Source organism: Mirounga leonina, unplaced genomic scaffold, assembly GCF_011800145.1.
Source record: "Mirounga leonina isolate KUSES-001 unplaced genomic scaffold, KU_Mleo_1.0 Mir_173, whole genome shotgun sequence".
Classification (NCBI taxonomy): domain Eukaryota; kingdom Metazoa; phylum Chordata; class Mammalia; order Carnivora; family Phocidae; genus Mirounga; species Mirounga leonina.
In genome coordinates this window covers 50705753-50729908 of record NW_023270447.1, presented here as the reverse complement: position 1 = coordinate 50729908, position 24156 = coordinate 50705753, and the positions used below count along the sequence as shown (strand labels likewise).

At 51.1% G+C, this 24156-nt stretch overlaps 1 protein-coding gene across 1 annotated transcript in view; it reads left to right on the top strand.

Annotated features, from left to right (window-relative positions):
- Positions 1-4042: 4042 nt before the first annotated feature.
- The window catches only part of LEXM (lymphocyte expansion molecule), a 24065-nt gene continuing 3951 nt past the window's right edge, over positions 4043-24156 (top strand). Inside the window, exons 1-9 of the mRNA XM_035017726.1 lie at positions 4043-4092; positions 4827-4914; positions 5388-5552; positions 5676-5798; positions 10184-10321; positions 10491-10634; positions 12113-12274; positions 13278-13403; positions 15449-15582. Of these exons, the coding sequence (XP_034873617.1) occupies positions 4043-4092; positions 4827-4914; positions 5388-5552; positions 5676-5798; positions 10184-10321; positions 10491-10634; positions 12113-12274; positions 13278-13403; positions 15449-15582 (1130 nt within the window). The remainder of the gene's footprint in view (positions 4093-4826; positions 4915-5387; positions 5553-5675; positions 5799-10183; positions 10322-10490; positions 10635-12112; positions 12275-13277; positions 13404-15448; positions 15583-24156) is intronic.

Sequence of the window (24156 nt, the reverse complement as noted above, 5' to 3'; positions counted from 1 at the left end):
TTCATCTGTGACATGAGGGTCACATTCTCTCCCCCAAGGTAGATATCCAGGGTAAACCTGGTGAATGTCACCCTGGGTAACTATCAGCAGCTCCACTGCTCCCCCGTGGTTCCCACTCCATCCTGTACACCACCTGTGGTCCAGTTTTCTTTCTCTTACCAGTCTTCCCCCAGGACTAGCACTGGTTCCCTGCCCTCAGGAAGGCTAGGCTATGCTCCCTGCAGCAAGGCTGCCGGTCCTCCAGTGCCTGGGCTGTGCAGCAAGTCTGAGCTTCTGAGACCCTCCCACCCCTCATTCCACCTGGGCAGGGCTCCTGAGACCCTGTTCCTTCATCTTCTCGACAAATAGGCCAGTGTTTTCAAAAGTGGAAATAGAGCCAATTAATAAACCTGGAAAAAAAATTGACTTGAGCAATAAAAAGGTAAGTTAAAAATATCATTCTGGTGTTAGGTTTCACCTGTAATTTTACAATATAAAATTTAATAATTTTTAATAAAAAATTATTGCTATAAATTCCTGGTGATGATGAGATGACACTTGGGCTCTGACCTTCTTGGGGGCATCAGGGATAGATTCCCAGAGTGCTTGGCTTTTTTCCCCTCTTTTTATTGCGGCAACTCATACTTAACATAAAACTGACCACTTGAACCATATTTAAGTGTATAGTCAGTAGCATTAAGAATATTCCCATTGTTGGGGCACCTGGGTGGCTCAGGCGGTTAAGCGTCTGCCTTTGGTTCGGGTCATGATCCTGGGGTCCTTGGATCAAGTCCCACATGGGGCTCCCTGCTCAGCGGGGAGCCTGCTTCTCTCTCTCCCTCTGCTCCTCCTCCCTGCTTGTCCTCTCTCTCTCTCAAATATATAAATAAAATCTTAAAAAAAAAGAATATTCCCATTGTCATGCAGCTATTACCACCATCCATCTCCAGAACTTTCATCTCCCCCAAAGTGAAACTCTGTACCCATTAAACAGTAACCCCCCCCCATTCCTTCCTTCCTCAAGCCACTGGTAACCACCGTTCCACTTTCTGAATTTGAATTTCTCTCTGAATTTGAATACTTTAATGACCTCATATAAGTGGCATGTTATAATATTTGTCCATTTGTGTCTGGCTTATTTCACTTAGCCTCAAGGTTCATCCATGTTGTAGCCTCTGTCAGAACTTCCTTCCTTTTTAAAGGGAATAATATTTCATCATATGTATGTATATACCACACTGTGTTTATCCATTCATCCATCAGTGGACATTCGGGTTGTTTGCACCTTGGCTATAGGAAACAATGCTGCCATGACCAAGGGTATACAAATACCTGTTTGAGTCCCTGCTTTCAGTTCTTTTTGGCAATACACCAAGAAGTGGAATTGCTTGCTCAGATCAATTCTATGTTTAATTTTTTTGACGAACTGTTATACTGTTTTCCATAAGAGCTATATCATTTTACACGCCCACCAAAAATGCACAAAGGTTCCAAGGTCTCTACATCTTTGTCAATACTTATTATTTTCTGTTTTGTTTTGTGTTTTATAATGGCCATCCTAATGGGTGGGTTTGGCTTTTGATCTGCCTCTGAGAAGGTGAGTAGGAATTGGATGGAAAGGGTAGGCTGTGGGTACATTTCAGTGGCAGGAAGGGGACAGAGAAAGGCCAGAGGTCTGCAGCGCAGGGGGTGCCTAGGGGCAGGGCAGCGCCGTATGGCTGAAATGTACAGAGCATGGGCCAGAGATGGAGGGGTGAGCATGGAAGCCAGCGGGGGCAGCACCATCGCGGAGGCCTGAATCCCCAGAATCTTGACTTGACTCCGCTGACCTAACAGCTGGTTCCACAGTCCGGATGGTTAGAACCTCTTGCAGCCAGGGAGCTCCCACACCTAATGATGAGTCCCATGTCCGCCGTGTCACCCTACATCTCACTAGATGTGACCAGGGCAACTTACTCTCCCTCTCCGAGCCTTGGTTTTTTCTTCTGTGTAATGGGATGGGAGGGGGTTTCAAGAGAGAATGAGCTGGTTGCTAGGATTAGTGCGTTGCTATGATGGGGAGGCTTTGGGCTGCCGTGGGTGGGCGGGCTGCCTGGCTGCCGAGCTGACTCACCCCGGCCTGTACCTGCTCTGGCCTGCCTGGCAGCCCGGATTCCCAGCCCAATAGACCTTGGCCTAGATTCTGTGGTCAGTCCTCCATGAGTCCTGGAGCCAAGGGGCTCAGTCGGGAGCAAAGCTGCAATGCATGCTCAGGCAGGTTCTAGCCACGCTGACAGACAGGGGCTGGTCACAGGGCCTCTCCCGTGCGCAGGACTTGCTAGTGGACACAGCCCCACTTCACGGACACCTCCAAATAGCTCCTCCACGAGGCAGCAGGCAATGTCCATGTCACAGATGAGGAAATTGAACGCTGACCAGTGTCACGTGCCCAAGGCCGCCAGCTAGAAAGCAGCAGAACCAGGATTCAGACATGACTCTCTTTGAGAATTTCTGCGTCACTGGGAAGTTACTCTAGATTAATTCCTTTATTTGTTCACTCGTCCTTCAACAAATATTTACTAAGCATTGACTCTGTGCCAGGTACAGTACCAGGAGCAGGTGAGACAGTTTCTGCCTCCGGACCTTTGCTAGGGCCCTTTCCAATGGCTGGGAATGGCCTCTTATTGAGATTCTGCTATGTGCCAGGAGCATACTTAAATTAGCTCATTTAATCCTGCTAGCAGTCTGGAGAGACAGATTATTAGTTTCCTTTTACAGGTAAGAAAGTGGAGAATCAGAAAAGGAAACGAATTGCCCGCATCTGCACAGCTGGGAAGGGGCAAGGCCTGTGCTTAGATGACCAAGGGTGTGTGTCCCCAGGCCTGACACGTTTGCTCCTCAGCTCAGTGGTGTGGGGTGGGCACTGTGCCAGACATGGCCATGTGCCTACCTGGCCTGGGGCCTGAGAGGCCAGCCCACAGCTACGCTAGGCATCTGGACTTCCTATTTTAGTGCTAAATTGGGATGTCAGAGGGTACTGGGTGGACCCTGAAAGGAGACACACTGTTCCGGGAGCCTGGCTCCACCACGGACGGCATGTAGGACCCCAGGCAAGTCCTGTTTCTCTCTGGCTTCTGTCCTGTCATCATCAAATGGAGTGTGACTCTCTGCTGTGCCTCAGCCTAAGAACTGGGAGGATCAAAGGTAATCATGAGAGATGATATTAGAAATAGCATGACCAGGGGGCACTGATCAAGGGATAAAGGAAGAGGAGGGCAGAGAGCTGACAATACCCTGTTGGGGACTCAAGTCCGTTCTTTACCTAGCACTTCATACACACACTTAAAGATGAGTTTGGAATTCTCCTCCTCCAGGAAGCCTTCTATGACCTACCCACCTACAGGCTGGATCAGAGGCCTCCTTCTCTCACAGGCCTGGCCACACTGTGCGGTCACTCTTTCCCCCACTAGACTCTCAGGGCCAAGATCAGGCATCCTATACAGCGTCTGCCCAGAGTGGGTGTCTGGGGTGTGTGGGGGACAGATGAGCCCAGCCTTCACCCCTGCAAGCCTTCCCTCCCTCTCTGTAGCCCTCCACACCCTGGCTCTCCTTGCTGGTTCCCACGTTCTCCTCCTTGCCTCCCCGAAGTGGAGAAGGAACGGGGATGCCCTCTTTGCCCGAGCTGAGCCCTCTCTGTGGGCCCCGGGGTCCCCACGAGCGTCCGTTAACTGTACTAGGCATTTCGGAGCCGCGCTCTACCAGGCTCCGCGCCGCGCGCTGGGATACAGCAAGCAATCAGAAAGGGCTCCTCCACAAATGACTCTGAATCCTGACCACATGGCATCCATACTAACCACCGCGAGGGGCCCTTAAACCTGCAGGGCTCAGCAGAGGATCTCCCGCAACGTGGCGGGAGAAATGCGCAGAGCAGAAGCAGAAAGGCAGGGGGCGCCCGGTGGGCCCGGCCGCGCACAGATCTCGGGCGAATCACAGGTCACAAAGGGGGGTTGCCGCGGCAGCGGTGGCCCCCACCTCAGCCGGAGGAGTCCCGCGGCGCGAGTCCCGACCAAGGGGCGGCGGGGCCATGGGCACCAAGTGGTTCAGCGGGGCGCCCTTCGGGGTGCAGAGCCACAGGTGGGCCCCCCCTCCCCGAGGCGCGGCTGGAGCCTGGGGGAGGAGGGAGCGACGGGAGGGGGCCTGGCAGGGAGGCGTGGGGGCCCGCCTTTCTCTTTGGGCCACACCTGCTGCACTTCTCGGCCCCGGGTTCCTTCGTTCACCATCCTTAAGTGATTGGAAAGCATTTCGAGAGCACCTCCTATGGGCCAGGCGCAGAGAGGCGCGGGGCGGTGGGAGGTCAGTCCGCGGAAGAGTGGTGGGCAGGATTTCAGCCCGGGGTCCTTCATCCGGACGTTTACACATCTACGCGTACCACCTACTCTGTGCCAGGCACAGTTCTAGCATCTGTGGACACAACAGTGAACAAAAACAGCAAAAGCCTGTACTCCTGAGTATGCAGTTCTCGGGGGGAGAGGTGGTTGGAGTAGATAATAAACAAAAAAGAAAAACAGGTAAAATGTTGGGTAGTGATAGGGCTATGGAGAGCAAGGAAGCTGGGACGAGGAGCTTGGGGGGGGGGGTGAGGAGAAGGTGACTTTTGAGTAAAGGCCCCAGCAGAGGGGAGGGGACCAGGCAAGGGTGGCGTCCAGCGAGAGAGAAGCAGGAAGGACAGAGACCCTGGGGTCCAGCAGCCCTGCTCCTGTTCCAGCGGTCAGCTCCTCTGGGAAGCCAACACCGCCCCCCGCAGAACTGCCCACACCAGGACCGGCTGCGGGGCTTCGGGCTCTCACCGGGCCTCTGTCCCTCCCTAGGTTTGATGTCTCCGCTGTTTACCCCAACCAGAAGAAATTCAGCACCTTCACGGAGGCCCCATACTCCAGGCTTCATTCTGTGGACCCGGTGAGTTTGTGCAACTTCCCTGCCGCCCCCCCCCCCCCCCCCCCAGTGCCTGGCTGCGGGGAGGAGCTGAGTTGTGCCACAGTTGTGCCTTAACATGTCCCCAAGCCCCCCCGTTGGGAGCACAGAGCTTGGCTCAGAGCCGGGGCCTTAGATGTGTTGATAAATGCAGGACTGTGGTGAGGACAGCATGGCTTGGGGCCGCAGAGCCCTGGGGGCCATTTCCTCTTGGAAAGAACTGGCTGTGGGCTACCAACGAGGCGCTACCCCTCCCTGTTGCAGGGGAGTGTAAGGGGATCAATGACAGAGGATGTTGTGATGGTACCTTGAGTGCCATGCCCCTCGGTGCCGGGTTCGGGACTAGGGGGAGGGGCTGCAGTAGGGTCCAGCCTGTCCGCCCCAAGCTCACGGTGGTGGCCTGAGGAGGAAGTCGCTCTGTGGGCAGACTGGGTGGATGTGACTGTGCTCTGACTCAGTCCCACATAGGACCTGGGACCTACAGCTCCAAGGAGACCTGCTTTAGCAAGAAAAAGCTCAAAAAGGAGGTGGGCACAGGCTGGGCCAGGGCCGAGGAAGCCGTCCGGCTGACCCAGCTGCCCCACTTCCAGTACCAGGCCATCATGAAAGAGAAGCAGCTGCAGGTGAGTCCTCCCAGGCCCAGCAGAGCTCCTCCCTTAGGGAATGCCACCACTCTCCAGACTCCCTCCTGGGTGGACATTCCCAAGCTGCAGGTTGTCACCCTCTGCTTTCTTCTCTTGGGGCAGAAGGAGAAGCTGGGGCCCGGCTCCTACAACCTCAAAGACTTCTTAGAACTGCTGAAGGAGAAGCCCTGCAGCACCCGGGGGCTGCTCAGCTCGGGGGAGATTCGTTTCCGAGGACCCATTGGGGTAGGTGTCCTCATGTACTGGGGAGGGGCCCTCCCACCCTCCCCTCCATCTGCAGAGCATGCAGCCTGGCTGGTGCTGGATGCGCCCCTCCTCGTGCCATCTCCTCCCCAGGCTAGCCAAGCTCTCCTCTGGGTCCCCCAAACCCATCTGCCTTCTGCCTTCCAGTACTACAGCCTCAAGCCCAGGGGCCATCATATATCCCTGTGCCTGTCTCCCCCACCAGCCCAGGACCTCCCTGCTGGCAGGGATGGGTCTCGTTCATCTCCGAGTCCCCAGAAAAGAGTCCAGCATACATTAGGTGCTCAACAAACGCATCCATCTATATGTCCATCTGTCTAGCCAGCAAATAATGGCTGAGCACCCACTAAGTGCCATGCACTGTTCTCGGGCTTAGGGAACTGGAACTGGGGCCCTTGTGGAAGAAACAACGGTACAGAGAAGCAAATCCGGTATGATCAGGACTGTGAGGAAAAATGAGATGGGAAAGGGATACAGAGTGATGGAGGTGCAATTTATAGGGTGGTGAGGGAAGACCTCTGGGAGGAGGTGACATTTGAGCAAAACCTGCAGGAGGTGAGCCCTGGAGATTCATGGTAGCTGTGGGAGAGCGTTCTAGGCAGCGGGAACAGCAGGTGCAGGCCCGGAGTTGAACCAGCGGGCAGGAGGCCAGTGTGGCTGGAGGGAGGGGCGAGGGCAGAAGGAGGAGAGATGACAGAGGAGTGAGGGCCAGAGGGCAGGACGCTGCGGCAAGGTGGGGGCTTCGGGATTGATTGCAAGCGCTGTGGGAGGACAGTGGAGGGTTTGGGCAGGGGCAAGGCCGGCTCCTGGTGGGGGAGGCTTGGAGGCATCCAGATGGGAGGTGATGGTGTGAGGGGTGGGGTGGCATCCGTGTGGGTGGGGGTGGTCATCCCATGTGGGGAGAACAGAGGGGGGTTCAAGCTCACTAAGGGCATGAGGGAGAAGGCAGAAGTCACAGCCTCCTGGAGCAGTGCGCACGTTGTGGTTTACTGAGTGTCCCTCGTCCCCGGCCCTGCTGCTCTCTGCACTGGATGCTCTTGGTCTCCTTCCAGCTCCTTAAATGGGCCAAGCGCTTTTAACTGGGGCTTTCTTCCTGCCATTCCCTCTGCCAGAAATGCCCTTCCTCTCCCTCCCCCCGAGCTGCCCCTTGGTCAACCTTCAGCTGTCAGCTCCAAGGTCACTTCCTCCACGAAGCCTGCCTGACCCCCACTAGGTGACAGACATCTCCCTTTGCTAGGAGTCCCGATCGTGTCTGTGTGCCTAGCGTCTCTGCCCCAGCGGACATCAGCCCCTGAGGGTGGACGACATCTGCCTGGTCGGCTTACTGCAGGACTGCCAGGTCTTGGCCGTGCCTGGCACACAGTGGGCACACAGTATTTGTGGACTGAATAAGTGCACACATGCCTACTAAGTACTGGGCGTCCCCACACATTCTAAGTGTTGGCAAGCCCTCCAGGCGAGGCCCTGGAGGCTCAGGGAGGAGAAGCCTTTTGCCTCAGGCAAGCAGGGAATGTCCATCCCCAAAGCCAGGCCCTTGCTCTCCGCCTGACCACTGTGAAGCCTGGGAACTACTCTTTGCATCTTCAGGCACAGAAGCCGTCCCTGCAGCGTACGGAGAGGGGTTGCCCTGAGGCATTCCAAAACGTGTCATTACCTTCAAATCTAAATAATAACAATTGACGCTTAAGGCAGCGCCTGCCACCTGCCAGGTGCTGTCCTAAGCGCTTGCGTGCACCACTCAACCTAATCCTCACAACAACCCTGTGAAGTAGGCACTGTCACTGTCCCTGCTTTACAGATGAGAAAGCGAGCACAGAGAGCTAAGCCACCGCCCAGGGTCACAGGGCTATGAGTGGCACAAGAGGGAGGATTCGGATCCAAGGGCGCCCACACATAAGCACTGTATTTTACACATAGGTGGGCTCACTGGGATTTTGTTCCTTGATGGCCCCTGGAGGACAGTCTGGGTCGAAACCCAGCCCAGGTGGTGGCAGAGGAACAAGCCTTGATGCTTCCTTCCCGTGTCCCCAGCCCCCAGCCCCCAGCCCCGGGGCATCTGTGAGTGTTCGCTGAGTAGGGAGAAAGGTCCCGCGACCTGCCCTCCCTTCCAGAGGGCTCTTCTCCCACTTTGTCCCTCTATCTGCTCCTGCAGTAACCTCCCCCGGGCCCTGCGGGATTTTTCCAAGCTGCTCTCCTGGGCTCAGGCTTGGACAGCCAGCTCAAGGAGGTGGCCCTGCCCTGGTGGGTGGAGAAGGCAATCCCTGGGGAGCTCATGTCCAAGGCCTATTTTCTGTCTTCTTGCTGTGAGACCTGGGCTGGGAGCCTGATGGCCTCCTCTGGGCTACAGAGGCCACCTGTGCAGAGTGCGGACCCCTCCACTGGTCCAGCTAAAAAAAAATCTGTGCCAATTCCTACATTCCCACACACCTCCCCCAGAATTAATCACTCCTGCCTGGGTCCCCGAAGCGCTGACAGCCGAACATTCCAGTTAAAATCACGGACTTTCAGGGCGCCTGGGTGGCTCAGTCGTTAAGTGTCTGCCTTCGGCTCAGATCATGATCCCAGGGTCCTGGGATCGAGCCCCACATCGCATCATCGTGTTCCCTGCTCGGCGGGAAGCCTGCTTCTCCCTCTCCCACTGCCTCTTCCCCTCCCCTGCTTGTGCTCTCTCTCTCTACCCCTCTGTCAAATAAATAAAATCTTAAAAAAAAAAAAAAAGAAAGAAAAGAAAGGACTTTCACATGAGCCCAGGTGTGGGCTACACCTTTAAACCTGAAGGGTTGAAGGAAGAGCTGAGCCCAGAGCTATGGGCTCGGCACAGTCCATGGACTCCAGACACAGCAGTCACTCTCTGTTGTAACCGCACTTCTTCTTCTTCTTTTTTTTTAAAGATCTTATTTATTTATTTGAGAGAGAGAGACAGCGCAGGGACCCAGCCTCCTCCCTGGGGCTCTTCTCCTGAGCACACCTGGAAACCCCGGGCCCTGGAAGGAGGCAACGTGGCGTCCTGTCCTCTGAGGGCAAACAGATCTGATGCCATAGTGGCCCGACTCCCCCAGCAGGGCTCCCTGCCCCCTCCATCCTGCCCTGTGGGGCTGCCTCCCCAGGGCTGGTTCCTGCCGGTGAGGGGCAGGGCTGAGCCATCTGTGGGGCGGCAGCGGCCTCGTGTGGCTGAGAGAGGCAGCGGCTACCTTGCTCCAGGTCTCTATCCGAGGACTACCTCCCCCACCAACCCGCCCACCCCCCTCACTCCACCTACAGAGACCATACTTCCAACCCTGGCAGTGGAACCCCCAAATACTCACTCCATCTCTCCTACCCCCTCAATCTCTCCTCCTGACCCCTAAGACAGGCATCCCACCCTGACTTAAGTGTTGGTGCCCAGTATGGGCTGAGCACTACGAAGGAGGTTTTATGGACATTATTTACTTTTCTCCTCATTACCTTGGAAGAAAAGTATTACTATCTCCACGTTACACTTGTGGACCATGAGGCTTAGAAGGACTAAGTGGTATGCCCAAGGCCACTCAGCTATGCAGCAGCAGAGCCAGGATTCAAACCCAGGAATCCAGATCCTTCCAGGTCACAGCACGCTCGTAGCACAGTGAGAACCCTATTCGTGCAAATGCAGGGCTATAAAATGGGCGTAACAGATGGCATTTCTAAGACCACCAAAGCCAGTGACTGTCTGGGGTGATAGGGAAGGAAGGCTCCATACCCAGGAGAGATGACATTTGCGCTGGCTTTGCAGAATTAGACTTTTCTTTTCTTTTCTTTTTTTTAAAGATTTATTTATTGGGGGGGGGGCCTGTGCACACACCTGTGGGCGGGGAGGGGCAGAGGGAGTGGGAGAGGGGAAGCAGACTCCCTGCTGAGCGAGGAGCCCTGCCGGGGGCTCCATCTCCCAACCAGGAGATCAAGACCTGAGCCAAAATCAAGAGTTGGACGCTCAACCGACTGAGTCACCCAGGTGCCCCAGAATTAGCATTTTCCAAGGCAAAGAAGGCAGGTAGGGCATTTTGGGTGGTGTTAACAGCACAAGCAAACACAGGCAAGGAGGTTGGCAGAATAGTATGCATTTGGCAACCGGCAAGGAACCCAGTTCAGCTGGAGGGTGGGATGTAGGAAGGGAGCAGTATGAAATAAGTTGGACAGGCCAGTGGGGCCCCAGGGAAGAGTCTGAACTGGGACTGAAGGTTTGAGCAATGGTGGAGCTGTGTTGAGACCAACCATGTTGTGTGTTGAGGGTCAGTTAACGGGGGCCCTGAACATCCCATTCCCCTCCCAGGGGCTTCTCTTCCTCAGACACCCTCCGCATAAGGAGAGGGACTGATAACCTTTATGTCCCTCCCCCCCTACCCCCACAGAACTACTATCCAGGCCCTGGAAATTATGGGGTGAAGGGCAACCCATACACAAAGCTGGAGGAGAAAGCCTGCAGCCGCTTTCATTCTGAGGGCCTCATGTGTCGGGTGACCAACAAGGCGCCCCCCACGGCTCATCAGGTACTCCTTCACCTGGCCGACCCTTGCCTGCCTTCCTGCACAGTCCTGGGGCAGCCGGGGTGGGGGACTCCTGGGGCAGATGGGGAAACTGAGCCCCCCCCCAGGGAGGGGGGCGATGGGCCTGCTTCAGCGGTTCTCCTGGGGGACTGTCATCTGTGTTCTGTTCTAGGGGAGTGGTCTGGCACCAGGCACCTACTCTTTCAAAAGTGGCATTGAGGCGTACCTGGCAAAATCCGTGGGCACCCGCGGCTTTTACGATACGTTCTCTGGTGACCGCAGCAAGCCCCAGGCTTACGGACATTACTCGGTGCAGGTGTGTACCCAGGTGGGGCGTGGAGCCTGCGTTCCCCGTGTGTACCCAGGTGAGGCCCCGTGGAGCATGCCGGCCGGCCTCACTCCCCGACACCGGGCCACCACCAGCCCGTGTGCTCACCGCACTCGCGGCCGTGCCGCTGGGAAGGAGCAGAGCTGGGATCTGAACGCCAGCACGTCTGTCTGACTTCACCTGCCTGAACCGCAGAAGAGGCACAGAGCGTCACGATGCCAGGGCTGCATGCGACACCGGCCACGGGGCCATGGGGCCCTTGATGGCGCAGGTGTGGGTGCCCGGCTATTTTGGAAGCACGGGCCAGGGGTCAGAGGCCCAGCTCACTGACCACGTTAGCGACAGTGCTGTTAACGAGCCAGAGACCTGGAGGGCTGGGAGGAGGGGGAAACCGAGGTAGAATTTTAACTTGCTGCCCCCCTTCCCTGCCCCCGTCATGCTCCTGTCGTGTGGTCCGTGGCACGCTGGAGTTAGGTCTCTGCCCCACGGCCTGCTCGTTTTGTCTCCACTGTGCATTCCCTCGCTGTGTAGCTTGGGGCCAGGTCCGAGTGGCAGGTATGACCGCCCTTGTGGCACTTCTGCTCCCCTGGCAAAGGACACACAGTCATGAGCGAACACCCCACAGAGTGTCGGCAGGTGGTGAGGACAGGCTGCTGGTGGTGAAATGTTGACATACATCCCCCCGTTCGGCGACTCGCCGCGGAATAAGCCCTCGCACCTGACTCCTCACCAGGGCCTCCCAGACGCCCCCACGACCAGCTACCGACGTGATCCCGTCCAGCATAGCAGGGGCGGTGGGAGAGAATATTTGTTATTATCTAAAGAATAATAGACTTTACTTTTTGGAGCATTTTTAGGTGCACAGCACACTTGAGCAGAAAGCCCAGCGTTCCTAAGCCTCCTCAGTGCCCCCTCCACGCCCGGCCTCCCCCACTGGCCACATCCCACCCCGGAGTGACAGACAAGGTACAATATACTGACATCATGGTCACCCAAAGTCCACCGTCCGCCTGAGGATTCACTCTTGGGATTGTGTCTTCTACAGGTTTGGACAAATGTGTCCGTCATTATAGTACCCTAGAGAGTAGATCACAGCCCTAAAAATCCTCTGTGTTACCCCGTCACGCCGGTTTTTAGACATTTGGACCACTGCTCCTGCTGAGAACAGGGCGCGTGCCGTAAATGCCGTTGAAATGAGCACAAAAATGAAGGACATGCAAACAGACTCCAGTGACGTTGTCCGGGGTGCACGGATGTGGAGGCTTCGAGAGACGCTGTGAGACTCACTTTGCCCCTGGCCGGGGCTGCGTCTCTGGCCACCCAGCCAGGGGTCCTGGGGAGGCAGGCTGGAGAGTGATGCCTCCTTGTATGGCCACCTGCTTTTCTCTGCTGCTGAGGATCCAGAGAGAGGGCTCGGATTTTCCTGGCCTAACAGACACCTTTTTCTTTTTCTTTCTGTTTCTCAGAAAAAAAAGCCCAGGGAACTGATGAACTTTACGAGCTTCGTGGAAGAACTTAACTCACGTCACAATAAGAAGCGTGGGGTTTTTTCGAAAATTTCTCGCAACCCGGAAACCCCTACAGAAAGGATTTACTGGGCCACCCTTAGCCAGTGCCCCCGAAAACTAGTCAGTGCCCGCCCATGACCTTCCTTCCTTCTTCTCTTGGGAGGGGGCTCTCCTTTGGGGCCGGCATGGGATGAGGCTGGCTATTTCAGGGGAAAGCTCAGCCTTGGGTATCAGACCCATGGTTTCCAGTCCTGGTCTTGCCCGTCTTGTCACTCTGAGTAAGTCCCTCCCACTCTCTGAGGCTCAGTTACTCGTTTGTCCTCTGAGCATAACCAGGTGGCTTGAGAGAGGTGAAGGACTGGAGCTGGAGCGTGGGGCCTGGAACCCACCAAATGCCCATCTCTCTCCTGGAGGGAGGCTGAGGGAACATGGGGCAGGGCAGAATGTGAATATGGGGTCTACCCCGACAGGGGACTGCCCACCTGCTCCCTCCAAGGGAACGGAGCACTCCTCTCTGGGTGTGGGGCAGCCGGTGACCTGGATAGACCCCCTGGGCAGGACCTGCCCCCGAGGGAGAACTCCTCAGGGCTTGGGAAAGAGTAGGGTCCAGAGGAATGAAAAAGGGTGCCACCATTTCCTGAATGCCTGCTCTGGGCCAGGCACCTTCCAGCACCCCAAAGTAGGAGTTATCATTTGCATTTCATAAAAGGAAACTGAGGCCCAGAGATGGGAAGGGATTTGCCCAGGCTCCCCCGGCAAGTATGAGAAGGAAGCCAGGTCATCTAGCTCCAAAGTCTGTGTGGCTTTCATTTTCCGTTGTAAACGCCTCTATGGCCCTGCCAGGCCATGTGGGCTCTTGGGAAGCCTGAAAGAGGTGTCAGGCTGATGGGTGGGGCTAGAGTGGGTGGCATGGGTTATGAGGGCAACACAGGGCCCCTTTACCGCCGGAGGATGGGCTCCTGTGAGTTGGAAGGTGGCTGGGTAACCCCCCACCCCGTTTTTGGCTGAAGGCCTAAGGCTGCCAGGTGGATGAGGTCAGCCGCCAGGAGCCCTCACCTGCCCCAGTCCCAGGCTGACCACTGCCAGACCTCTCTCGCTTTCAGCCTTCATTTCTTACCCATAGGCCACGTCTGGTCCCGGTTCGTGGCTTCCTCCAAAGAAGGAATGCAGACACGTCAACCAGCCACCGTTCCTGCTGTCTTCCAAGCGGATGGGCATAAAGGCCTACCAGATGATTCTGGGAAGCTGGGTGAGTGGGTCTGGGGTGGGAGTTACGTGGTGATGGGCAGGGAACCCTCTCCTGCCTCCTCAGGCAGCCCTAAGCCCTCCTTGGCCCTGGGAATTGAGGCTCTGTGACAGCCTGAACCCACTTCTTTCTCCCCAAGGGACAAACACCCATTCCCACTATATTATTTCTCTAAGGCAATGGTTTCCAAACTTGAGTGGGCATTAGCATCCCCTTGGAGGGCTTGTTAGAACAGAGCGCTGGGCGCCGTGCCAGAGCGTCTGATTTGGTAGCCTGTAGTGGAGCCTGGGCATCTGCATTTCTAACACGTCCCCAGGTGATGCTGCTGCCGCCGCCGCTGCTCTGGGGAGCACACTTTGAGAACCACTGCCCTAAGGGCCGTCACCCCAGAACCATCCCATTCTCTTACTTTCCCAGGGGAATGCTCCCTCCATTCTCTTTGTATTTGTCTTGGGGCCTCTGGGGCAGCTAGTGGAGTTGGCCCCCTTCTCATGCTTGGCTGAGCGAGGATCCCTTCTGTCGCCCTCCCCCGCCCCTCCCCAGAGGCAGCCATCCCCACGTGTGCGATATAACCTTTCGTTAGTGTTCTCGTAAAACAGCTAAGCTCCTGGGTTACGTGTGCGTGCCTTCTTAATTTACACCAATGGCACTGGGCATCGACCTCATTCTCTTTCCTGCTCCTGCCCTTTAGTCTTTAAGTGCAACTTTTATTGGGTTCTAATAGTCACACAGAGAGGTGCACGAATCCTAAGGGAACAGCTCCATGAACGGCCACAGATCGGACTCATCAGTGCGACCAGCCCCCAGAGCGCTGAAGAGCCCATTTCCGGCACCCCAGCAGCCCCCACAACACATACCGCCCTCCGCGTCAGGTGGCCTCATCTTGACTTCCAGTAGTGCGGCTTAGTTTTGCCTGGCTTTGAACAACTGTTTATTTTTTAGGTCCCTCTTGGTTTCCCGGGGGACCATCCTGCTTGTAACTCACCTGCCTTCCCACGATGCTCCCGCTGCCTCCTCTCGCACCCCTCCTCCACCCCACCTGCTCACCTTCCGGAGTGATGGCTCAGCCCCCACTGTGCCCACACCCTGTTGCCCTGCCTGATTCTCAGGAGGACCAGCTGGTCAGCTCTCTGCAAGCTTCTTTTTCTCACCCCACACTGGCACCTCCTGCAGGGTAGAGGCTCTTCACGTGGGGACCCCAAATAAGAGCCAGATGCTGCTACCGCAGGGCTGGCCACTCCAGAGCGGGAGGGGCTGAGGTGAGGTCCAGGTTCCAGGGCAGGAGGCGAACCACCGGGAGCTTGCTCCCCAGTGAGACAGGCCTTTCCCTCGTGGGTAGCACTTTGGACCCTGTGAGGCTCCTGACATCTCCCAGGCTGCCATTGGCACGGCGGCTCCGCAGGGGCTGGGGTTCCTGGCCTGCCATTCTCCCGCCCTCACTGGTCATTCTGGGCAGGTGGCTTCTCCTCTCTGAACGTCTCTGTTGGCTCCTCTTGTATCTACGACCCGGGTCTCTAGGTGGGCTGGTGTATAACTTCCTACGACGGCCCTGCCACAGTTCCTCAAACTAGGTGGCTTCAGTCTATCCCGTCCCACTGTTCTGGAGGCTGGGCTGCTCCCTCTGAAACCGGCAAGGGGAATCCTTCCTGGCCTCTTTCCAGCTTGGGGTGGTGGCTGGCAAGGTTTGAATTCCTTGGCGTGTAGATGCGTCACTCCAGTCTGCCTCTGTCCTTGTCATCCTTGTCTCAGGGCTGTCTTTCCCCCTGTGTGTATCTTCTATGAGGACACGGGTCTCATTGGATTAAGGGCCCAGCCTACTTAAGTAGGACCTCATCTTAACCAATTATCTCAGCAACTGGTCCCAAATGAGGTCACACGCTGAGGTACTAGGGGTTAGGACTTCTGCACATGTCTTTGGAAGACAAAGTTCAACCCATAACAGGTGGAATAGGGAGCAGTGGCGCGGGGGGAGGGCATGGGGCTGAGTTCATATCTCCAAGCCAGGCCTCTGGCTTGCTAATGTCCTGCCCGTCCTCTTCCTGGTGCAGAACCCTGTAGGGGTGGGCCGCTACCTCAACACCTGGCTGGCAGAGACCAAGGACCATCGACAGCGATATCGGTCCCTGTTCCTGGGTGGATCCAAGCGCTACCCCTCAGACCCGGCCAGGGACAGGCTCATGCAGTGAGTGCTCCCGGAGCCCTGGCAGAGGCCAAGGGCTTACTCTGGGGCGGGCTGGGGTTCCCTCCCCCACCACCACCTTGTGCTAGCTTCCCATGAGAACGCAGCTATACGGTCCCTAGGGCCAGCCCAACAGCAAGGCAGCGGAGAGAGTTCAGATCCTGGCCGTGCTGCTTGCTGGCTGTGTGAGGTGGGCTGCGTCCCTTAACCTCTCTGAGCCTCCTTTCCCTCAACTGTCAGATAGATGAGCAGAGGACTGTGGAGCCCCAAATGAGAGGCTCTGTCTAAAGCTCCTGGTAAGGAAAAGGGACTCAACATCTAGGTGCTATCTTGGGTGGCTTCCCCATGCAGAATCTCAGTTTCTTGGTGTTCATGATGGGGTTGGTAAAACAGGTTTCAGGAAGCCGTTGTGAAGCCTAAGGAGAAAAGGCGCATGAAATGCCATGGCTAACTACAGAGCAGCTTGCAGATGCTAGCTGCTGCCATATTTTATTGACCTAAGAGGCCATCAGTTGCAATGTAATCTCAATTTCAGAACTGTTAAAATGCGAATATACATGCATTCCAGATCATTTTGTTGTTGGAAACTCTGGTGAGGGCATGAGGACTGGATTGCTCAGGGAAAGCCAACTTTTAAATGCTTATTTTTAGCAACATAATCCTGTTTTGTTTTCTTCCTTGACTTTTGCCCTTGTTTTGGGGGGCTTTTTAAGAAAAGGTAATGGGAAGTAACATTTTTGATAGACTGCACGCCTGAAAAAAAATTTGTTTTCCCTACCTGCACAACTGATCAACAGTTAGATTGGAAATAAGATTTTAGGTTGGAACTATTTTTCCCTCAGAATTTTGAAGACTGCTCCATTGCCTTTGAGCTTCAAGCAGGGCTGAGAATTCCTGCGCCATTCTGGTTTTCTGTCCTTTGTACGCAATCTGCATCTTCCTCTCTAGAAGCTTTCAGGATCTTCTCTTTGTTCTTTGTGTGCTGAAATTTCGTGATGAAATTTAGTCTTAAATAGTCCTAGTGTGAGTCTGTTTTCACCCATAGTTTTGGGTACTTAGTGGGTTCCTTCCATCTGGGACAATTTTCTGGGAAAATCACTTGCATTGTGTCTTTGGTGATTTCCTCCCCTCTGCTTTCTCTCCCCTCTCTTAGATGAAGGTTAGATATCCTGGTCTGATGCTCTAGCTTTCTTATCTTGTTTTTTCTTATTTCCCATCTCTGCCTTTTCCATCCTACTCTTTGGTAAATTTTCCTTGTCCTTATCTTTGAACCTTACTATTGCCTTTTGAAACTTTGGCTCCATCTTTTATAGTTTGCAAGAGCTCTTGAGTGTTGTGGATTGCTTTCTTTTCTTTTCTTGTCTTTTCCTAGCCCCCAGTTCAGTGTCTTGTATGCCATATATTCTTTTATCTGAAGATAACAATGACAATTTCCCTCAGTTTCCTTTTGCTCCCTGCATGGCCTGCGCTTCTTCCAAGTTCCTTATTTCTTTGACTTGTATTGTTCATGTTTAAGAGGAAAGCATTAAACAATGCTGTGAGTCTGGGTGAGGCTTGTCAGCCAGTGGCTTCACCAGGAGTGATTAGATGATGGGGGTCTGGTCCTTCTTTTGGAGGACCCTCAATGTCAGTGTTTGTAGGTGCTTTCTCTGGGACCATTCAGCTTCTCTAGAAAAGGATCCTACGTCCTGGGGTGGGTAAATGTGGTTGCTGGTATTTAGGGGATCTCAAGCAGTGTATGGATTTCCACCTACTTCCTCTATTCTGATGAGGGTGCCTGTCTGCCTGCCTTCCACTGTGCCCAGCCTCCCTGCTCTGGAGCCACTCTGCATACTAAACCTCCAGTCTTCTGCCAGGTGCACAAGGAATGGTGTGTGTGTGTGTGTGTGTGCGCGCATCTAACTTTCCCTCTGTTTTCAGCCATTGGTCTTGCACCTGCTTTTTGGTGCCCCCAATTCCTGAGTCTCTCTGGGGTTGTGGTAAGAACTGGCAGGTTTCTCACTGGCTCCCCCTATTGCAAGCAGCTTGCTCCATTTCCCCAAATAACATGTTACACCCCTTGTCCCCTGATATTGGCCTCTCCCTTTCTCGTTTGTCTATCTTCAAAATATTCCTTTCTAGTCCTTTTAGGAGATTGCAGGAGTAGAGAGAGTAGAGATAAATGCATGTATTCATCTGCCTTGTTTAACTGAAAATCAGATGGAACACTCTGAGTGTGCCAAAGCATTTTCTTCCTCTTTCTAGCCAAGGTGGTTGGGTTTATTTTATGGGTGTTCAACCAGGACTAGAGAGGGAAACAACTCAACCAAGGTCACACCGCTACTGAATTATAGAGCTGGGACTTGTATCTGGTCTTTCTTTCCAGGGCAGGGCCCTTCCCATCACACATGCCCACGTGAGGATTTGGGCATTCCTGCAGGGCCATTCCTCCCCAGCCACCCTGTCAGCAAAGCTCCATTCTATATACTGTTTGCTCAGCAAAGGCCTGCAGGGAAGGGAAGGATGCCCCATCTCCAATAGACCCTCAGCTTTCTCCCCTGAACATCTGCCTTCCCCTTGGGTCCCCACTTCCCCTTCACCACTGTAATCACATTCAAGACTCAGGCTTATGAAGTTACAGGACTTCCTTTGTAGCCCGGTTTACAATTCTGTCTGCTACTTAGCTGTGTGACCTAGGACACATTACTTGGAGACAGACTTTGCTCTGAAAAATGAGAGTGAACAAAACAACCCACCTTTTGTAGAGTCTGCTTTGAGGACTGAAGGAGATGATGCTTGTAAATGTGCTCTGCCTATGGGTATGTTGCAAGTGCTAGCATCCTTGTCCCTTAGCAGCTGTTATGCCCTGGAGGAATTCTATGTTTTAGTTATATAAGTTATATAACTATGTATAGTTATATATAATTCTATGTTTTAGTTAGTTTAAGTTCTTCACAGAGGCTTCGAGTGCACATCATCCAGGAAAAGGAATGACAGCAGTTTAACTCACCCTCTGCTGTCAAAAACCTAAGGAAAAATATCTATTAAGAAGGAAATTTGACAGGGATGGGGGAGAGATAGGAGGGCATTTGAGTCCTGAGGGAGGGTAGGGGCTTTTAAAGAGGAGGCCAAACTATTCAGTACGATAGTAAAATGCTAAGGGCTTCTCATGAAGTCAAGAACAAGATAGGGATGCTTGTGTCATTGGCATTATCCAACACTGTTGTGGAGGTTCCGGCAAATGCAGCAAGACAAGAAAAACATAGGAAATAAAACTCTTGAGAAGAGCAAATCATCACAATTTATAATGTGTTTACCTAAAATAGTCCAAGAGAGAAGAGTTTCCTCTGATACTGCAGCCATAACTAATAGAAAACATAATTGAGGAAAAGGAAAGGATCTCATTCTTAGTAGCAACACCAATGATAAAATGCATTGGGATAAGGGGCACCTGGGTGGCTCAGTTGGTTAAACGACTGCCTTCGGCTCAGGTCATGATCCTGGAGTCCCAGGATTGAGTCCCACATCAGGCTCCCTGCTCAGCAGGGAGTCTGCTTCTCCCTCTGACCCTCTTCCCTCTCATGCTCTCTGTCTCTCATTCTCTTTCTCTCAAATAAATAAATAAAATCTTTTAAAAAAATGCATTGGGATAAACTTAATAAGGTATAGTTAAGGCATACATGAAGAAAAATATAAATCTTTAACAAAAGATGTCAGAAAAGGCTTGACTAACCGGAGGGAATACCATGTTCATGGATGGACGGATTTGATATTGGAAAAACAGTAATTCTCCCCATTGATGTACATATTTAATGCCATTTTAGCAAATTTCAAGGAGCTGGTTACGTTTATTATAAACTTCATCTGAAAGAGTAAATATATATGAATATTAAAAATAGAAGAATAATGATCATATTAAAATATATTTCCATATGCATAGACAACACACTCTGGAGAACTAAGCCCCAAACTGTTGCTCATGGTTACCTCTGGAGGCTTACCAGGGTCTTTTGCATTCTACTTTGTTTTGTTTCTGAGATGTTTAAATTTTTCAAAATAAACATGTAACATTTTTATCATCAGAAAAAATTAAGGCAAATAGAGGACAAGCGCTCTTGAGACAGACTATACAAATTGTATGTTCTCCATTTAGACCCATCTCTAGCCGAGAGTCACCCTTTGTTCTTCAGACCTTAGTTTTCCCACCTATAAAATGGGAATGATTTATACCCTACAGGGACATGGTCAGGCTTAATTAAGCCCTATGAATGCTACTGAATGGAAGTCAACCAGCAGATCCCTGTGGGTGTCTAATTGTCGGGCTGGTGCATGATTCTCCCTGGGGCTCTGTTTTGGCACTGTCCATGTAACCCTGACCCACTTGGGCTCTTTCTTGGGTCAGGAGGACTGTGTCACGAGGCACAGCAGGTAAAAAAGATTCCCTGATAAGCTCTGCCTTTCTTTTTTATTTCTTTATTATTTTTTAAAATTTTATTATGTTATGTTAGTCACCATACAATACATCATTAGTTTTTGATGTGGTGATCCATGATCCATTGTTTTCGTATAACACCCAGTATTTCACTGATTCATTTGAAAAGCCTGCTCTGTGCTTGGTTCCATCCTGGGTACGTCTGAGCTGCTGATTGTTATCAGGTGACCAGAAATGTTCTCTCTTTCACTCATTGAGTTTTTCATTTTCTGACTTCATATTTGACTTTCTAATTTCTCTTTTTTGTTTTCTAAATGTTTTAGTAACACCATTCTCTTATTTCATGGATGCAATGTTTGCTCATACTTTGAAGATATTATTAAGACAAGTTTGCCTGACATTGTCTCCTTTTACCAAATCCTTTTTTCCTCCCTGTATATTTGTTTTGGCCTCAATATTCTGTATCAGAAGTTTTTCTCAAATGTCTGGTATTTCTTGGGCTGTGCATTCATGTTTAACTAAAAATCCTACTGAAAGCTCTGGGGCACTGGTTGACTATGGACTTCACCATAGGATGTCCAAGCTGGGTGTTTTCACTGTTTTCAATGTCAGTGTTGTGAGATGTTTCGTCTTTTACGCTGATGTGAGAAAACTCTTCTGCAGGTTCTAAGCTTGGCTGCCAGAGCTCTAAGTGGAGGAGAAGAGCCTAAAGGTCTCGATATTTAGGGATGAACTTCCATTTGATTCCATTTTAAATATGGTACTCATGAGATCACTTGTGCCTGGTGTCATACTGTACAGAGAACTCTCTATCCCCAGAGAATAAATTCTCCAGTCTTCACTCAAGAAAGGCACTCATCTAGCTGCAGAGAGTGGGGAGGGAAAGTGATACTACATAGACTCTCAATTAGTAGGCTTGTTTTTGGTTCCACTTTCTCTCTCACTTCCGGAGGTACCTGGTGCTGCTGATTCTTCAGCATCTGGAGTGAGGGAATTCCTAAATTTATCTTCTCCTGGCTTAGGGTTTAGTGTTCTTGGGTCTGCTAAGTTAGTTACTGTTCTTCCATCTGCTTTTTAACTTCCAAAATATTTTTTTTTACTGCTACTTCTTCTATTCTCTTTGTCTCTGTGAGTATATGCTTTAAAAATTTTTATTCCTTTACTCTTGTTTTAGTGGGATTTTGTGAAGGAGATAAGTTAATGTATGCATTCAGTTCACTTAAAGTGTGGTGGAATTTCTGAGTTTCAAAGGTAAATTAAAAATCTTGTAAGTATCACATCTAAAAATAACCTACAACTTAAATAAAAGACAATCAGACATGTTTTGGGCCTCTCTTCTGACACACAGATAGAAAACACTGTGTATAGAATTCTCTGTCTAACCAAACTGTCATTCATGTGCAAGGCAAATAGAGATGCACAAGGATTTAGGACATATACCAAATTTGTTTTTTCTGAAAATAGTACTGGGGATATACTCCAATCAAACAGAAAATGAATTAGCATGGAGAGCTCAAGAAAGGGGAAGACAAAGTATGTAAGAATACATCTGGCTATGAGATACCAGATAAATGTAACCTACAACAAAAAGAAAAAGTGGTAATACAAATACCAAGCTAAGTAGAACTCAAGGCAAAAATATTAAATGGGACAAAGCTGAGTATTTCATCATGATAAACAATAAAATCCATAAAGAATTTATAATAACTTTGAACCTTTACACACCCAAAATAACAGTGATGAACTCCCACAATCATAGAATTCTGAATAGACTTGTTTGAGGATTTGACAGATAAGGCTACATAAATAATTATTTGGAGGATTTTAATAGGTGTACTTTACTCCATATTATTTTCAGATACTCATGGAACATTTATAAAAGTCGACCCTCTGAGAAAATCTTGTTAAAAAATGTCTAAGTTTAAAACATCCTACATAGAAAATTTGAGGTCACTTTTTCTAAACATGGTTACAAAAAAACAAGACATTAACAATAAAAGGATAGTCCCCCAAACCAAGTACTTGGAAATTAGGAAGCACACTTCTCAATAGCTCTTGGGTCTAAGAGAAAGTCAAGTTTGAAATTACACACTCTTTAGAAATCAATTATGATTAAAAAAAACTCTATATCAAAATCTATGTAATACCGTCAAAACACCGGTTGGGGCAAAATTTATTACTTTAATTGCTTGTGATATTAAACGAGAAGGATTGCAAGCAAAAGAAGCAATCTAGAAGTTAAAAAAAATCAAAACACGTAAAAATAGAGCAGGAGTCAAGAATGAGTGAAAAGGGAGGGCACCTGGGAGGATGGAGGTGTTCTCACCGGATCCTGACAACTTGAGTGCTGACTTTCTCTTGTTAATCCCTGCCCGTGGCCCCTGCGTGGTGGAAAGGCATACAAAGTCCACAAGCTGTGTGCCATAGAAGGCAAAGGGTGAATGTCAGTGCCCTCTTCCCTGCCTTATGCATGAGTAAGTGAGGCTTGGAGAGGAAGTGACCGCCAAGTAGAGGCAGGGGACAAACGGCACCCCTGACTCTGACCCTGGGCTTCAGCCTCTCCTCCTGGGCCAGGTTTCTGGAGGAGGCCACCGGTGGCAGAACACAACATATCCTCAAACACTTGGCTGTCTCCAGTCCAGGCCTGGAAGGGCATGTGTGGGAGAGTTGTGAAGTCTCTTTCTGGGATGTGTAGTGACAGGTAATCTGTGTCACCTCCCACCCTCTGAGGCCCACCTGCTTCTTCCTGCCTGACCACAGGGCTCTGGGCTTCCAGCTCAGCAGCCTGGGATTTAATTCCTGTGTGGGAAAGGTAACCTTTTGGCTTTCAGTCTTTAGAGCTGTGTATGCAGTAGGTGTTTCATAAATGTGCTTGACTGACCTATGGACCACGATTTCCATCTGGCCACTTTCTGGCTCTTACAGCTAGGTCTTTTTTTTTTTTTTAAACAGATTTCTGATTTTAATGTTGCTTTCTTTTTTGAAAGATTTTATTTATTAGAGAGAGAGCATGCGAGTTGGGGGAGGGGCAGAGGGAGAGAGAATCTCCAGCAAACTCCCCACTGACCACAGAGCCCAATGCGGGGCTTGATCTCACGACCCTGAGATCATGACCTGATCCAAAACCAAGAGTCACACGCTCAACTGACTGAGCTACCCAGGGGCCCCTCCTTTTTTTTTTTTTTTTAAAGTAGGCTCTGAAACCAACGTGGGGCTGAGCTACCCAGGGGCCCCTCCTTTTTTTTTTTTTTTTTTTAAAGTAGGCTCTGAACCCAACGTGGGGCTTGAACTAACAACCCTGAGATCAAGAGTCGAGTGCTCTATCGGCTAAGCCAGCCAGGAGCCCCACAGCCAGGTCTTCTTACCCCATCTGGCCCATCCTCTTGCTGGATGGACAGGAGCACTCTGCTCTGGCCAGGCCACACTTTGCACCACTCTCCACGCTTTGGCCACACAGTGACCTGTTCTTGGAACGTCCTTTTGCTAGTTCCTGTCTGGAAAACTTCTATTCATCCTCCACAACTCTGCTTAAGTTGGAAGCCTTTCCCGATTTGTCCAGATAGAGTCTATTCTCAATCTCTTGTGATCCCCAGGTTGAGGCACTTTTCCCCCTTATGTTGTCATTACTTATTCCCATGTTGTCTGTGGTCCCTACTAGATACAGCTTCTCGATTCCAAAGCTCTAGTGTCTCACTGGTTTGCAGAGAAGGTGCTCAAGGAATATTTGTTAAAGGGTGAGTCAGGGCATTAACTGACAAGATGGTCCAGAGTCTGGATGACTCCATGAAAGTTTCGAACACATGGGAAATTTCCAGTTTGATTTGGCAGAAGGTTATTCTTCCTTTTAAGCTTTTTCACCTGACATTTTTATCATGAAAAATTTCAAGCATACAGAAAAATGGAAAGGATTTTTACCATGTACACCTATATACCTACCACTTAGATTATATCATTAATGTTTTACTCTTCTTGCTTTATGACATCTCTTTCTACCTATCCGTCCTTCTGTCCATCTATTAATCATCTTATAATTTGATAGGTGTTAAGTAGATGGCAGACAGCAATACATTTCCTCCTGAATACTTCAGCACGTATACTACCTTTTCGGCATTTTATTTTATTTATTTATTTATTTATTTATTTATTTATTTATTTATTTATTTATT